The 14,849-nt window shown below is 25.6% G+C and overlaps 1 protein-coding gene across 2 annotated transcripts in view; it reads left to right on the forward strand.

Annotated features, from left to right (window-relative positions):
* Nucleotides 1-2,991: 2,991 nt before the first annotated feature.
* LOC130672436 (neuroplastin) overlaps nucleotides 2,992-14,849 on the forward strand; it is a 30,835-nt gene continuing 18,977 nt past the window's right edge. Inside the window, exons 1-5 of one of the 2 annotated variants that reach the window (XM_057477033.1) lie at nucleotides 2,992-3,282; nucleotides 3,665-3,786; nucleotides 6,994-7,251; nucleotides 10,484-10,738; nucleotides 11,545-11,986. In XM_057477033.1, coding sequence (XP_057333016.1) covers nucleotides 3,714-3,786; nucleotides 6,994-7,251; nucleotides 10,484-10,738; nucleotides 11,545-11,986 — 1,028 coding nt within the window. In that variant the 5' untranslated portion in view covers nucleotides 2,992-3,282; nucleotides 3,665-3,713. The remainder of the gene's footprint in view (nucleotides 3,283-3,664; nucleotides 3,787-6,993; nucleotides 7,252-10,483; nucleotides 10,739-11,544; nucleotides 11,987-14,849) is intronic. The other variant, XM_057477032.1, reaches the window with a different exon arrangement.

Genomic DNA, 14,849 nt, shown 5'->3' on the forward strand with positions numbered 1-14,849 from the left:
TCCCTACATACCACAAAAATGAAAACAATGTAGTACATAGTTGTTTCTTCTCTTTGTTCATAATAAACATAAATTTTAGTAAAATATTATCTGTTTTAAATTTGAATACCTATTTAGCGGTCCAGAAACAATATGAGTATAATTAGGTATTGTACTTTTTTTTTCTACACTAATTGTCTCTCAAAATAGTTTACTTGAACTATTTAAGCTGAATAACTTGCTGGAGGTGTTAGTAACTTCTGACACAGGATTTATTTTATTCAGTTTCACCAGTTTCGTACTAAATTATACTGAGCGCAAAAAAAAATGTTTTTAATAAAGAAATATTTTGACATTAAAAAATTAATTTTTTTCATCACCTGCATTAAATCTAAGAACTTTAATGTCTTTTTGCCAATTGAATATAAGCTAATTTCAGAGCATCAATAAGATTAAGCAGCTTGTAAAGCATCGATTTTTGTCCAGCAAATTAGTTCCTAACTTCATTTAAATCCTGTCAGGATTCTATTTGTTTATTGTAAAGTTCATCGTAATTATTGTATGCTATGATAATTAACTAAGTTTTGAATGTTGAATTAGCATATGGAATATTGATCTTAAATTGCATCGTTTCGTCTGACTCCAAACATTTAAACCCAAAGTTTCAATGATGGTAATTATGAAAATATATTGTGTAACAAATACTAATACTGTTAACTGTTAATAGTCATATAGAATCCAGAAGTTCACAGGAATTGGCTAATTTTGAACTTAAAATTTCAATTATCTTGAAGCTAACAGACAATTTGCAATTTTCGAATTTTTTTTCAACAAGTCAATTATAAAAAAAAAAAAATAAAAATATACACATTTAGAAAATTAAAAAAACTATAGGTGCAATTTTTTCAAATATTTTTTTTTTTATAATTTTTCGTTTTAAAAAAGTTTGAAAATTATTAGACGTCAGTTGACTTCGGTATCATAAATTTCTGACTCAGTGAATTTTAAACTCCAAATATCTCAAGAACTATCAACTTTTGAAAAAAATCACAAGATACCTTTTTTGTAGAAAATTTAAAATGCTACAAAAAAAAGTCTCTTACAAATTTTTGAATAACTCAATATTTACAGAGATATTTCAAAAAAACCAATCACACTTTTTTTTTGTGTGAAACTTTGATGTTACTGAAGTTAGCCGACGTCTGATAGTTTTTGAATTTCTTTAAAAATGATAAAATATAAAAAATAAAATATTTTGAAAAGTTGCACCTGTGGTTTTTTAAATTTTCTACATGTGCATTTTTTTAGTTTTTCTTTTTTTTGTAATTGGTTTGTTGAAAAAAAATCTGAAAATTTTGAATTGTCTGCTAACTTCAGGATCGTAAAATTTTGACATTTCCGATGAAAAATTTTGAATTTTTTTTTCTAGAATAAATATCATTTTTTTGGATTTCTTTTTTTTTCATCGATTCCATATCAAAGTAAATTAATTCCCCCAAAATTTCCCATTTAGTTTAAAATATTAAAAATTAACAAAATTATGGCCATTTAGACAAAAACTCAAAATTTTAATTTAAAATAAAAAGAAATATTAATTTTTATAAAAATTTCAAGAGATCTTCATAAAATTTATCGTAAAAATATTTATTTCTTTAATTTAAACAGCTGACTAAGGACTCTAGTGTCCTTAGAACTTTTAGTGACTAAAAAATTCGTGCCGGAAGTGTGACCAGTAAAAAATATTTTAGTCTCAAGAACTCGCAAAAATTAAAAACTTTTAACTTAAAAATTATATTTAACAAAAAAAATCTGTTCCAGTTATCTGAAGTTCTAAAAAATAAATATCGAACATTTACCAATAATAAATTTTTTTTCTTGACATAAAAAAAAAAATCTTATTAATTTAAAAAAACTTTTGCCATTATAATATTTATTTTTCTTCTCAGCGCGTCATATATTTTCAATATTGTAACATATACTTTTAAAAAACGTGACCAACCGCAATTCTAAACAACTATCAAATATTCTAAAAAAAAAATAAAAAGTAGCAAACTACTTTCCGTAGAAACTTTTAAAACAAAACTTTATATAAAAGCTAATGATCTGAGGACAAAAAATCCAGATATACTTTTATCAGCTTACATTGCGCACAAGTTTATTATTATCACACAAATAAACCATCTTTTTGTGACCACAATGTATCTTTTTATACTTTCAACTAATCAATACTTAAATTTTCTCAACTATAATAAATTAGTATACAAAAAACTGTTTATTTAAAAACAATTTTTTCTCATCCTTCGTTACTTTATTCTCAATTATTAATTATTAATAACTAATTAATAATAAATAATTTTTTATCATTTAATTTCCCTTAAGAATTACCGCCTAATTATTTTTAAATTCAAATCAAAACTCAATAGCATTCCAAATAAATAAAATAATAGAATTTAAATTCAAATTCAAATTAACTTCCCGCCTTTTTATTTAAATCGACTATTTTACTAATTACTAATTACTAATTATAATAAATAGTTTTTAAAATAATTTTTCATACCAAATTGCTGCGTAAGCTTCGTCGATAACCCGCGAAAATTTAACATCCAATCGTCGTACAGATGGCGGCACTTTACAGAAGATTTTTACTCAGGATTTAAAATAAATTCTTTTACTGTCAATTTATAAAAATTAATTATCAAATTTTTTTTTAAAATAATAAATAATTAATTACTAAATTAGTATAATATTTTGAATTTGAAAATTTAAATAAATAAGTAACCTGTCAATTACTGAGATTACAAATCAGCTGAGTTGATTTTTCGATGCGCATGCGCAGTAGTAAATTCTATACGTCATCGTATTTGTAGGTTTGTATTCTGTGTGACGTAGTATTAGTGGTGATATATATATGTATATATATAAGTTGTAAAAGAGAGAAAGATATAATAGTCGATAACACAATATAGTTATATAGTAAAAATAATCGGGAGCAAGAGAAGCCATTTTGTTATAAAATAATGTATAGTTTGATGCCCGTAGTTGAAATAAAGAGTCACGAGTGTGTACATTTCCCTACTCCAATTTAATTATCAATTTATTATTTCAATTATTCTGTTGGTTAAAAATAATTAATTATTATTTAACAATAAGTCGTGTGTGAAAGTACTAAATAAATTTAAATCCATATGACGTTTAAATAAAATTCAAATTTTTTTAAATTTATTTAATAATTTATAGTAATAAATATAGTGGATAAGTTTTATCGAACAACTCGAAGACAGTGGCCGTGAAGTTACGAACAAAGTAAGAATAATATTTTTAGAATACAGTATCAAAATTCAAGGATTTTAAAAAATATTTTTTTTTTGTATTTTTAATCACGTATTTTATTTATTTACTTAATTTTTTTTTGTTAATGAGATTTTGACGTTTATTTATTTTAGTGGTAATGAAATTAAAAAATTTTTTTTTTTGTTTGGTTTATAAATAAAATTTCGAGACTGAAATATTTGGGAGAGATATTTTTAAATTTAATTATTATTAGTTCGTATAGATGAGATTTAATATTGAATTACTAGTTATATATATATGTATGTATGTAGAGAGAGAGAGAGAGAGAGAGAGAGAATTTAATGTACAATTTAATATAAAAGAAAAAAAATTAAAAGCAATAAAAATTTTTCAGAGCACAATAATAGGGAGTGAAGTATAAAAACTTGAAACAAGTAACAAAAATGAAGAATCAAGTTGTTCATGTCTTGCTTAGTACTCTATATTTAGCAAGCATCCTCTATACGGTCCAGGCTGGTGAGTTTATATATATATTTTATATATTATATTCTTTTAAATCATTTATATTTACTGTGAATTAAATTAAATATAATGAGAGTGAATGTGGGTGACAAGTGGGAATTTTTCAAGTTTTGAATGAATAAAAAAATTTGGGTATGGTAAAAATTAAAAAATGTGTATTTAGATTAATGAAAAATAATTACGCGCATTTTTTTTTATTTATTTATTTTTATTTATTTACTAAATATTTATAAACTGACGCATGTCTGCTGCATTCACATAAAAAATGATACCGAAATTAGACGTAAAAATTTTTAGATTTTTTTACAAATGATTAATTGAAAAAAAAATTATTTTTAAAAATTGCACCTGTAGTTTTTTTAATTTTTTACATGTGCATTTTTTTTTTAATCGATTTTTTTATGTGTAAATGTAGCAGACAGACAAATTTAAAATTATAAATAAATAGAGGAAATAATTAACGAAATAAAATTTCAAAAAAATCCGCATTTAAAAAATTTTGAAATTAATAAGTGCATTTTTTTAAAAATATTTTTTTTTTAATTTTTTCCTCTATTTGTAATTTTAAATTTTACTGATGTCTGCTACAATCACACTCGTACGTCTAACAATTTTGAGATTTTTTTAAAACGATAAATTATTTTTAAAAATTGCACCTGTAGTTTTTTCAATTTTCTACATGTGCATATTTTTTTTTTTTTTTTTTTTTTAATCGATTTTTTCATGTGTAAATGTAACAGACATCAGACAAATTTAAAATTATTCATAAATAGAGGAAATAATTAACGAAATAAAATTTTTAAAAAAATCGCATTTAAAAAATTTTGAAATTAACAAGTGCATTTTTTTTAAATATTTTTTTTTTTAATTTTTTCCTCTATTTGCAATTTTAAATTTTTCTGATGTCTGCTATATTCCCACTCGTACGTCTGATAATTTTAAGATTTTTTTAAAACGATAAATTATAAAAAAAAATTATTTAAAAAATTGCACCTTTAGTTTTTTCAATTTTCTATCCGTGCATTTTTTTTTTTTTTTTTTTTTTGTTGATTTAAAAAAAAAATTTTAATTGTCTGTTAACTCCAGGATCATAAAAATAAGCGTCAGGTTTTTTAATTTAAAATTTTTTAAATTTTATTTCCAAGGTCACGTTAATAATTTATGGACGTAATAAATATTCAGTAATTGTTTAATGATTATTAATGACAATTGTTATTTATCACATGACAGAATAACTAGTTCAATAGTAATCAAATTAATAACAATTTTAATTATAATTAATATACATGGATATATTTGTAATGTGAATATATTAATTATTTAATTATTTTCTATGAAAATTTTTTTCTAAAAACTTAAAAATTATCTGTAATTTTCCATAATCACAAATTATAATTTATTGATTACAATCTCAAAGTAATGAGGAAATATATTTCTATAATAAATATAAATGTTAAGTATCAACATTAGTATCTAAATAATAAAATTATATACTAAGTAAATTTAAGAGTGGAATTTTTTTTATCTTATCATTATCACAAATATGTACTCGGTCTTAATTTTTATAAAATATCTCTATCATTTATTTAAAATATTTAATGTTCTAATTATAAATATATTTTTTTTTTTAAATAATTGAGACTATTCATATAAATTAATATGAATTGTATCAAGTATACTTTCGACGTAATTTAATTATTAAATGTCTCATTTATTTAAATGTAATTTAATTATTAAATAAAGAGTAGTACAAAGCTCATGAATGAGTCATAGTTGTAGAGATGTATCGTCATCACTTTGCTTGTACGTCGGGCTCTCATTAAATGGCATCATGTTTATCCTTGTTTATAAATCTAATCTTTAAATATTGTTTAAAAATCATGTTGATTGATTAAATTTAAATGAGTGAGAATGTATCCGATACTTGTCGATTTTTTGAATTTTAAAATTTAAAAATAAAAAAATACGCATTCAGATAATTGAAAAATCAGTACGCGCATTTTTTCAAATTTCATTATTTGTTTAAAACATAAATTTTCTCATATCTGCTACACTTACACCCATAAATTTAAAAGATACTGGAGTTAACTGACGTCTAATAATTTTTAGGTTTTTTAAAAAACGGTAAATTATTGAAAAAAAAATATTTGAAAAAATTGTGCTTATAGTTTTTTAAATTTTCTACATGTGGATTTTTTTTTTTTTTTTTTTTTTTTGTAACTGTAGTGTTAAAAAAAAATTCGAAAATTGTTGATTGTCTTGTAACTTTTGATACTGAACTTAACGGACGTCTAATAATTTTTGAAATTTATTCAAAACAATAAATTATAAAAAAAAAATTTTTTTTTAAATTCCACCTACAGTTTTTAAAATTTTCTAGATGTGCATTTTAAAAAATTTTTTTTTTTTGTAATTGTAGTATTGAAAAAAAAATCCGAAAATTTTCTATTGTATAGTAACTTTTGATACTGAACTTAACCGACGTCTAATAATTTTTGGAACTCATTCAAAACGATAAATTATGAAAAAAAAAAATATTTGAAAAAATTGCACTTATAGTTTTTTTAATTTTCTACATGTGCATTTTTTTAGTTTTTTTTTTTTTGTAATTGTAGTATTAAAAAAAAAATCCGAAAATTGTCTATTGTCTAGTAACTTTTGATACTGAACTTAATCAACGTCTAATAATTTTTGGAATTCATTCAGAATGATAAATTATAAAAAAAAAATATTTGAAAAAATTGCACCTATAGTTTCTTTAATTTTCTACATGTGCATTTTTTTAGTTTTTTTTTTTTATTGTATTTGAACCTTTAAAAAAAAAATCCGAAAATTGTTCATTGTCTACTAACTTTAGAATCAAAAATTTTAATCTAAATTATTATTTATTTTTAATTACACAGAAATCGTCATTTTTTTTTTTTTGTAATCACTCTTATCATTAATATCTCAATTTTTTAATTACCCGAGTATTAAAATTACATTTACGTCACCTGTTTATAAATAAATTAAAATATTTGTATTTAAAAAAAAAAAAAAATATTTATAAAATTGCTATAAAAATACCAATTAAAAATAAGTAAATGTATTTGCGTATTTATTAAAAGTTATCACACTGCAAATACAGATTAATTTTATTTAGTACATAGATAATAATTTTTTTTAGTAATAAAAAAAACAATAATATATTTTTTTTGATAGTTAATTACAGCGGAACGACCGAAGTACAAGAGGGACAACCATGGAGTATTATATGTACGGGTTTAAAAGCTGGAGAAAAAATAATTTGGACAAGAAATGGGCAACAGTTTGAAGAATTATCGTCTGGTGATATCAGAGTATTTAAGCCAGATAAAGGAGTCAGTGAATTAAAGGCTGAGCATGCTACTGAATTACACGAAGGAAGCTACAAATGTACTCCCAGTAGTAATGAATCCCTCCACCTTACAGTTAAAACAGGTTAATTATTGTTTAAATAAATTTTTTTAGAATACTAAATTAAAGTTTAATTTATAAGGAAAAATATGTATATATATTTTTTTTTTAAATATCAGTTTTGATCCCTGAAACAAAATTAGTTTATACTAATATGAGAAAGCGTTTTACGCTGAAAAATATATGATTATTATTATATAATAGACTGATTCAAAAAAATCGACTATTTTTTTTTTTTAAATCCCGTATTGAAATATCTTCAGAGTACCGAAAAAAGACGCCTGTGAAAACCAGAGCTCGTAATTTTAATACCTAGAGCTCGCACATCGCAGATTTCTATTTCCCATTTAACGAACATGGGAAACAAAATTTTTTTTTTAGAATTTTCTAACTTACAAACCAATCAACGGATTTTTATGTGCGATAAATATTTTCGTAGGAAATCGAACGCTCTGAAAAAAATGTCTCTTATCACTTTTTGATAAATTCATCTGTTCAAAAGTTATTTGAGCTTCAAGTCAAATTTATAAGAAATTTTGAGATCTCTTTATTTTTCCGGCGAAACTATCAGACTAATCACAAAATGTCAGGAACTTTTTTGTAGATAATTTTATTCCTGACAAATTATTGCAGATAAAGTTTTTCGAAATTCTTCATAGATTCCTAGTTATTTTCATTTTAATGTCGAGCTCTTAAAATCAATCAGAAAATTATTTTTATAAGAGCTGGACATTAAAATGAAAATAACTAGAAACCAATGCGGAATTTCGAAAAACTTTATCAGAGATAATTTTTAAGGTATAAAATTTCCTACAAAAAAGGTCTAATGACATTTTGTGATAAGTCTAATAGTTTCGCCGGAAAAGTAAAAAGATCTCAAAATTTCTTATAAATTTAACTTCAAGCTCCCATAGCTTTTGAACAGATGAATTTATCAAAAAATGATAAGAAACTTTTATTGTTGAGTTTAATTCCCTACGAAATTATGTCCTGAGCTAAGTAATATATATAGTGTAATATACACATATTTATTAGTTTTCTCAGGCGTATTTTGTCGGTACTCTGAAGATATTTCAATGCGGGATTTAAAAAAAAAAATTAGTCGATTTTTTTGAATCATTCTATTATATATATCTATATATATATATAAAATCATCTATAATTTTGCCCCATTGATGTATACGGTTGACTGCCCGTCGTAAGCCCAGTCTAGGGGACGTAGGGGAAAAATCTATCTGTGGTTATTTTTTTTTAAGAGGATAATTTTTATTGAGAGGACATTAAACTATTACTCATTAATGGTTGAATTATTCTCCTTGAAGAGATAGTAAATTTTCATCATTAATATGTCTACTTTTCCTATTGCTAGTTTATAATTATGACAATTTTAATGGAAGCTTATAACGGGATCTCTGGTACAAAACTTGAAGGAGTGGTTAAGTAGGGAAAGTTTTTTTGGACTCAGTTACTGCCGATTGGGGAAGAGGGTTATTAAGGGCAGGCTTATGACGGGTAGTCGAGTGTATATAAATAATTTATTTCAATATTGGGGTATTTCTACAAAGTAATGTCGGGTGACTAAGGACTAAGGGTTCTATGCCAGTTGTCAAAATCTCACAGATGAGCAGGGGAAAAATAGAAAGAGGGCAATGGTCGCACGGAAATCCTGTAGAGAAATGATAGAATGTCCGAAAAAGGACAAGGAGGGGAAAAAATAGTTCTTGTTCCCATTCTGAACCTGTTCTTATTTCGAATGAGGTTCCATTCATTCTAGAAAAAAATATTTTTTTAATTTCCCGCTGAAAAAATTGAAAATTTTCAAAAAAAATTTCCGGGTGGACGTCCACGTATGTGTGGGTATAAACTAATTTTTGTCATACGATAACTTTGAAACGAATCAACCAATTTGGACCCATTTCAATGTAACAGTAATCATTACCAGAACAGGGTGGCCACGAACCGGGAAAACCGGGAATTATCAAGGAATTTAATGCAACCGGGAAATATCATGGAAACGTCAGGGAATTTCGGAAAGTATCCGGGAATTAAATTGTAACAGTTCAAAAATTAAAAAATTTTAAATTATACATTAGTTATAAAAATTAAGGGATATCAAAAAAATTTCAAATTTTAAAGTGATTTTCAACAGGTTGTAACTCGAAGGAAAATGGTCATACGACAAAAACAAAAAAAGCAAATTGTAGCTTCAAGTGTCTAGTTTTCTGATCTGGTCTTTAAATTTTTTTATTATGTGCGGTTCCCGAGTAATCCTAAGAAAACTATCGAAAAAAAAATTTACCAAATTTTTGCTCGTCTTAAAAACGGTCTTCGAGCTTCAATAAATTTTTTTCGAAAATTATCATTGATTTTTTATTGCTCCGGAATCGTGCATAATAAAAAAATTTAAAGACCAAATCAGAAAACTAGACACTTGAAGCTACAGTTTGACTTTTTGTTTTTATTGTACGACCATTTTCCTTCGAGTTACAAACTGTTGAAAATTACTAAAAAATTTGAAATTTTTTGAATATCCCTTAATTTTTGTAACCAGTGTATTTTGAATTTATTTAAATCATTAAATTTCTTATTAAATATTTTAACTTATACATTTTTAACATCGAATAATCAAAAGTAGGCAATATTCATTTATTTTATTGCCATTTTTTATAGTTTCTCGCATGATTTAATTATCAAATTTAATTATTAAAAATAAAAATATAATAAAAACTTTGAATATCTAAATGACACGAACAAAATTTCTAAATCAGGGAAAAATGTGAAAAACTTCACTGGGAAACCGGGAAATATCAGGGAATTTTTAAATCATTTCTTTGTGGCCACCCTGCAGAAAAATGCTAATGAATTCTCCATATCATTATTTACTATTTTACAAAAAATTACTCTGGTTACTATGTAGCATGGTTATCATTACTATTCTTTTCTCTCCGTGTACAGTAATGTACACTATATTTATCGTGGAATATCTTAAGATACCGCAATTTACTAAAAATTACAGTAAACGAGATCCGGTAGAATACAAGACCTAGAGTTATAAATATTTAGCCGTCGTCTTAGTCTTTGATTTTTAATCTTGAGATTTAACGGATCCCTTGATTAATAAGAAGCTGCCTTCTGAATGCTCTCTTGAATAAAAGAGCACCGCGGTATTAAAATAATAATAATAATAAAAAAAAAGTTATTCAAATAAATCCCAACAGCAAACTTTTAATAATTTATTTAAATGAATTTTTTTCAGTTACTAAAATAAAAGTTGTTACAAACACTGATGTACCAATGAGTCTGGAATGTGATAATCACACGGCTGGGGAAAAAGTTGATTGGTATTTAGAAGGAGAAAGTGTTGCTGAAAAATTCGCCGATAAAGACGAACTTCTAAAAATTGACAGCAATGGAGTACTTACAATATATAAAAATTTATTAGATGTATATGGAAATTATACGTGTAATACCACTGCCAATGCGAACTCAACAAAATTCTTTCGAATCGTTCGTAAGTAGTCATATTTTTTATTTTTATTATTAATTATTTTAAGTAATTAAATTTTAGAGTTAATTCTCAGTGGTCGCATTTGCGGTACAAATTATAAAGCTTATACTAATAGATATTTTTATTTGAATTTCAATTATAAAAAAAGGGAATGTAATTTTTTGTAAATAAATAATAAATATAATTTTGTTAATTTTTAATATTTTCAACTAAATTTTGTAGAAAATTATTTGGGAATAAATTCACTTTGACGTAAAATTGATAAAAAAAAAATAAACCCACAAAAATGATATTTATTTTAGTAAAAAAAATTCAAAATTTTCCATTGAAAATTGACCAACCACCACCATAGCAACCGTCGCCATGACAACAGCCTCTGTAGCAACCGTTGCTATGGAAACAGCCTCTGTAGCAACCGTTGCCATGGCAAAAGTCTCCATAGAAACCGTTACCATGACAAAAGTCTCCATAGCAATCGTTGCCATGGCCAACCATTCCCTTAGCAACCGTTGCCATGACAACAGTCTCTATGGCAACAGTATCCATAGTAACCGTTGCCTTGACGACTCTAAGCGTTGATATAACTCCAACTTTTTTGGAATATAAGAAACTCATTAGTTAATCAGATATTTAGAGTTTAAAATCAAAACAAATAAATATATAAATTTTTAGTTCAAAATTGTCCGGAATCACTTGGATTCCATTGACCATTGAGGGTCAACATAAAACTAACAAATAAATAATTAAAAAAAAAAAAACCTTATAAAATATAAAGTAAATATTAAAAAAATAATTGAATTATTTTACAGCAAAACCAACGGCGATTTTACGTGAAGCAGAAAATGTAGTCGAGGGTGAAAAGCTCCATATGGTCTGCAAAGGACACCATTATCCAGGATTAAAAGTTATGTGGGAATTTGCTGGTAAAACTTACAACAACAGTGATGGCCGGGTTAAATTATTGCCAGATGAAGAACGGGGAATAAATCGCGCAATACTTAGTGTTGATAATATTCAGATGAGCGATCGCGGTAACGTGTCTTGTACAGTTGCGTATGATTGGAACGACACTCCAAACCACATGAACAGCACAACAGCTACACTTAGAATTAAAGATAAATTAGCAGCTCTATGGCCATTCCTCGGAATTTGTGCTGAAGTCGTCGTACTCTGTGCCATTATTCTAATTTATGAAAAAAAACGTAATAAATCTGAATTAGAAGAGTCTGATACTGACCAAAGTCCCGATACGTAAGTTATCTTTTTTTTTTATCTGCATAATTCACAAATTTTATTACTCTATCTTTTACTTTGTATTATAATTATCCTGCACCAAATAATTCGTTAATTATTAAATAATAATTATTTTAATATTACATATATTTATAATTTTTAATTTATTAACAAATCACTATTTACTATACATGATATTTCTTACAATTATACTTTCCCGGCTTTTACTACTGCATTTAAAATAATTATATTTATAACGTTTTTTTATATTAATTACTTATGGTTACTTTCGCTATATATTTATTAATTAAAAGCTTACTCTTGCACGTATTTAGGTCCTTAACCACCTGAGACACAACCTCATCCTCTAACTTATTTTTATTTATTTAAACTTTTGTCACCTCACCAGTGGTTTATTGATGAAACAAAATGATATTTTATTGTTATTTATTTTAAATAAAATTCAGGTATTGATATTTTATTTTTACCACTAATACTTAAGACCATTCTCAGACTATACCTCACATTTTTTTTAAAATATTCAATGATCTTTAACTGTCATAACCGTATTCAATTTTTATTAATTACATAAAAAAATTTGAAAAATTCGAACGGAATCCGAGTCCGCCTCCGGTTTTCCGGAGGCCATTTCCTTGCGATTTCAGGCATACACGCGCTGCTGTCTTTTTTTTTCTACCATAATATTACAATAGCGAAATATGAGCATACCCATGGTGGCCACATTTCTGGAAAACCTGGAAATGTCGGAATTATAAATATACTGGAAAAGTCAGGGAAATGTCAGGGAATTTCGTCACAAAGCTGGAAAAATTTTAACTTTCTTTCTTTTGACTGAAAAAATCCGACAAATTTAGTTTTCTGTCAAAACTGTTGAAAAAGTGACGCGGCGCGAATGCGGTTGTAAAACCATCTTGAAAAAAAATTAGTAGAAATTTATTCCAATAGCGAAAAAATGAAGCAGTTAGAATTATCAAAGCTGTTAGAAAAAAAAAGTCTTAGTAGAAACCAATCGCCAGGATCTTCAAGCTATTAACATCCATATTGACAAGTTAAAAAACTATAAACATTAAATGTATACATAAGTAATGAACTAATAAGTTTCACTATATTTATTATTCGCGTACTTCATTAATACTTTATTAATATTCTATGAAATATTCTTATTTATGAAATTTATTCTAGTGAAAATGAAAAATTTATTTATATTTTATTATAGAGTAAGTTATATAAAAACGTGGATTTCAAATCAAAAATAAAAAATTATTCATTTAATAAATAAAAAAAAAACAATGAACATTGACAAATAATAAAAAAAAGTTTCATTTAACGACAATGATTAATTATTGATTAAACTGACTCATACTGTTTTATTTTAAATTAAATAAATATTTCCAATGATTTAATATTACTACACATAGTCAGGGAATTTTTGAATTGTTTGATTGGAATACCCGGAAAAGTCAGGGAATTTCAATCTCAAAAATCTGTGGCCACCATGATACCTCTCTTGGGCCAAACACTACCTCAGGAAATAAAGAGACTCTGGTCAAAGTGGGCTTGGACCCCCGTGGTACCAATTTCCTGTATTAGTCGACATGTTGCATAGATTAGTGTTGAGAGGCAACTTCAACTTCACCTCAATACCCTAAACAAGGTTTCTTCCACTTGTAATCACAAAAGTTTCTGACATGCTATTGCACAAACTTGCCCTCAGCCATCACTAAGTGATCTCTAATTACGATCTCTATCGAGCGCCATTACTTTTTAAGACAAATCACGGCGGGTAGCCCATTTGAGAAACAAAGAAAAATTATCAATAGATGGCGCTCCTATATGCAAGAAGTATTTCAAAAATTTGAAAACCGCTTGGTCCTTCGAGCCAGTCCTGAAACGTCCCGCGGTTTTCGAGCTCTTCAATCTCGAAAATAGTAATGTCGCACATTTCATTGCGAAAATTTAAGTAATAAAAAAAAATAATGAAGTAAATTGTCGAGTTTTCGTGCTTCCAAAAATTCGTACATTTTATTTATTCTAAATGTTAATTACGTTCTCTTTTTTTTAACTCATTCTATAATTTTTCAATTAAATTAATAAAATTTTAATACGATTTTGACAGTAGAAAATTATTGAATATTTTTAAAAAGTGGGGGAAGGGGGTACTGTCTGAGAAATGCCCATAGCCCGTTAAAATTATCAAAAATTCTGGTTTTGCATAAATAATTACGGTAAGATTATTTTATTTATTTTAATGCCTTTAAAAGAAATCCGTTTTTATTTATTTTTTTTTTTTTTTTTCAAAGTAAATAAATACTTAATAAAAAACATCATTTATTATTAACGAGTGTCGCTACGGATTTTCTGTCCGCCGCGACTTTGTCTTCCTCTAAAAATTACACTTCATATTTTAGTCATTTATTTCCGAGAGATAAAACCTGAGCCATGAAATTTTAATTCTTTTTAATTTTTAACAAAATTTGCTCAGTAAAAAAAAAATTACAAGTTAAATATTTATCTAAAAAATTTCTACACCTCGAAAGCTTTAGTATAAAAATAAGTAAAAAAGTAGAAGATACTCATCCAGCATTTGTGGTTACTTACTTTTACTTACAGTAATTACTACAAATAATTTAAAAAAAAACAGAACCTTTTTTTGCAGCTGCATTAATTTTTTTTTTAAAAAAGCATTAAAATAAAAAAATTAAAATCCGAGCCCTAATTATTTATCAAAAAATTTTATCATTTTCTTGGGCTTCACTAATTACTATTTTTTCTAACTCGATACCACAAATATTTTTAATTATCCGTTAAAATAATTAATTATAATCACTGTGATTTTTATTTTTTTTTATAAAATAAATAG

Source organism: Microplitis mediator, chromosome 7 (assembly GCF_029852145.1).
Source record: "Microplitis mediator isolate UGA2020A chromosome 7, iyMicMedi2.1, whole genome shotgun sequence".
Classification (NCBI taxonomy): domain Eukaryota; kingdom Metazoa; phylum Arthropoda; class Insecta; order Hymenoptera; family Braconidae; genus Microplitis; species Microplitis mediator.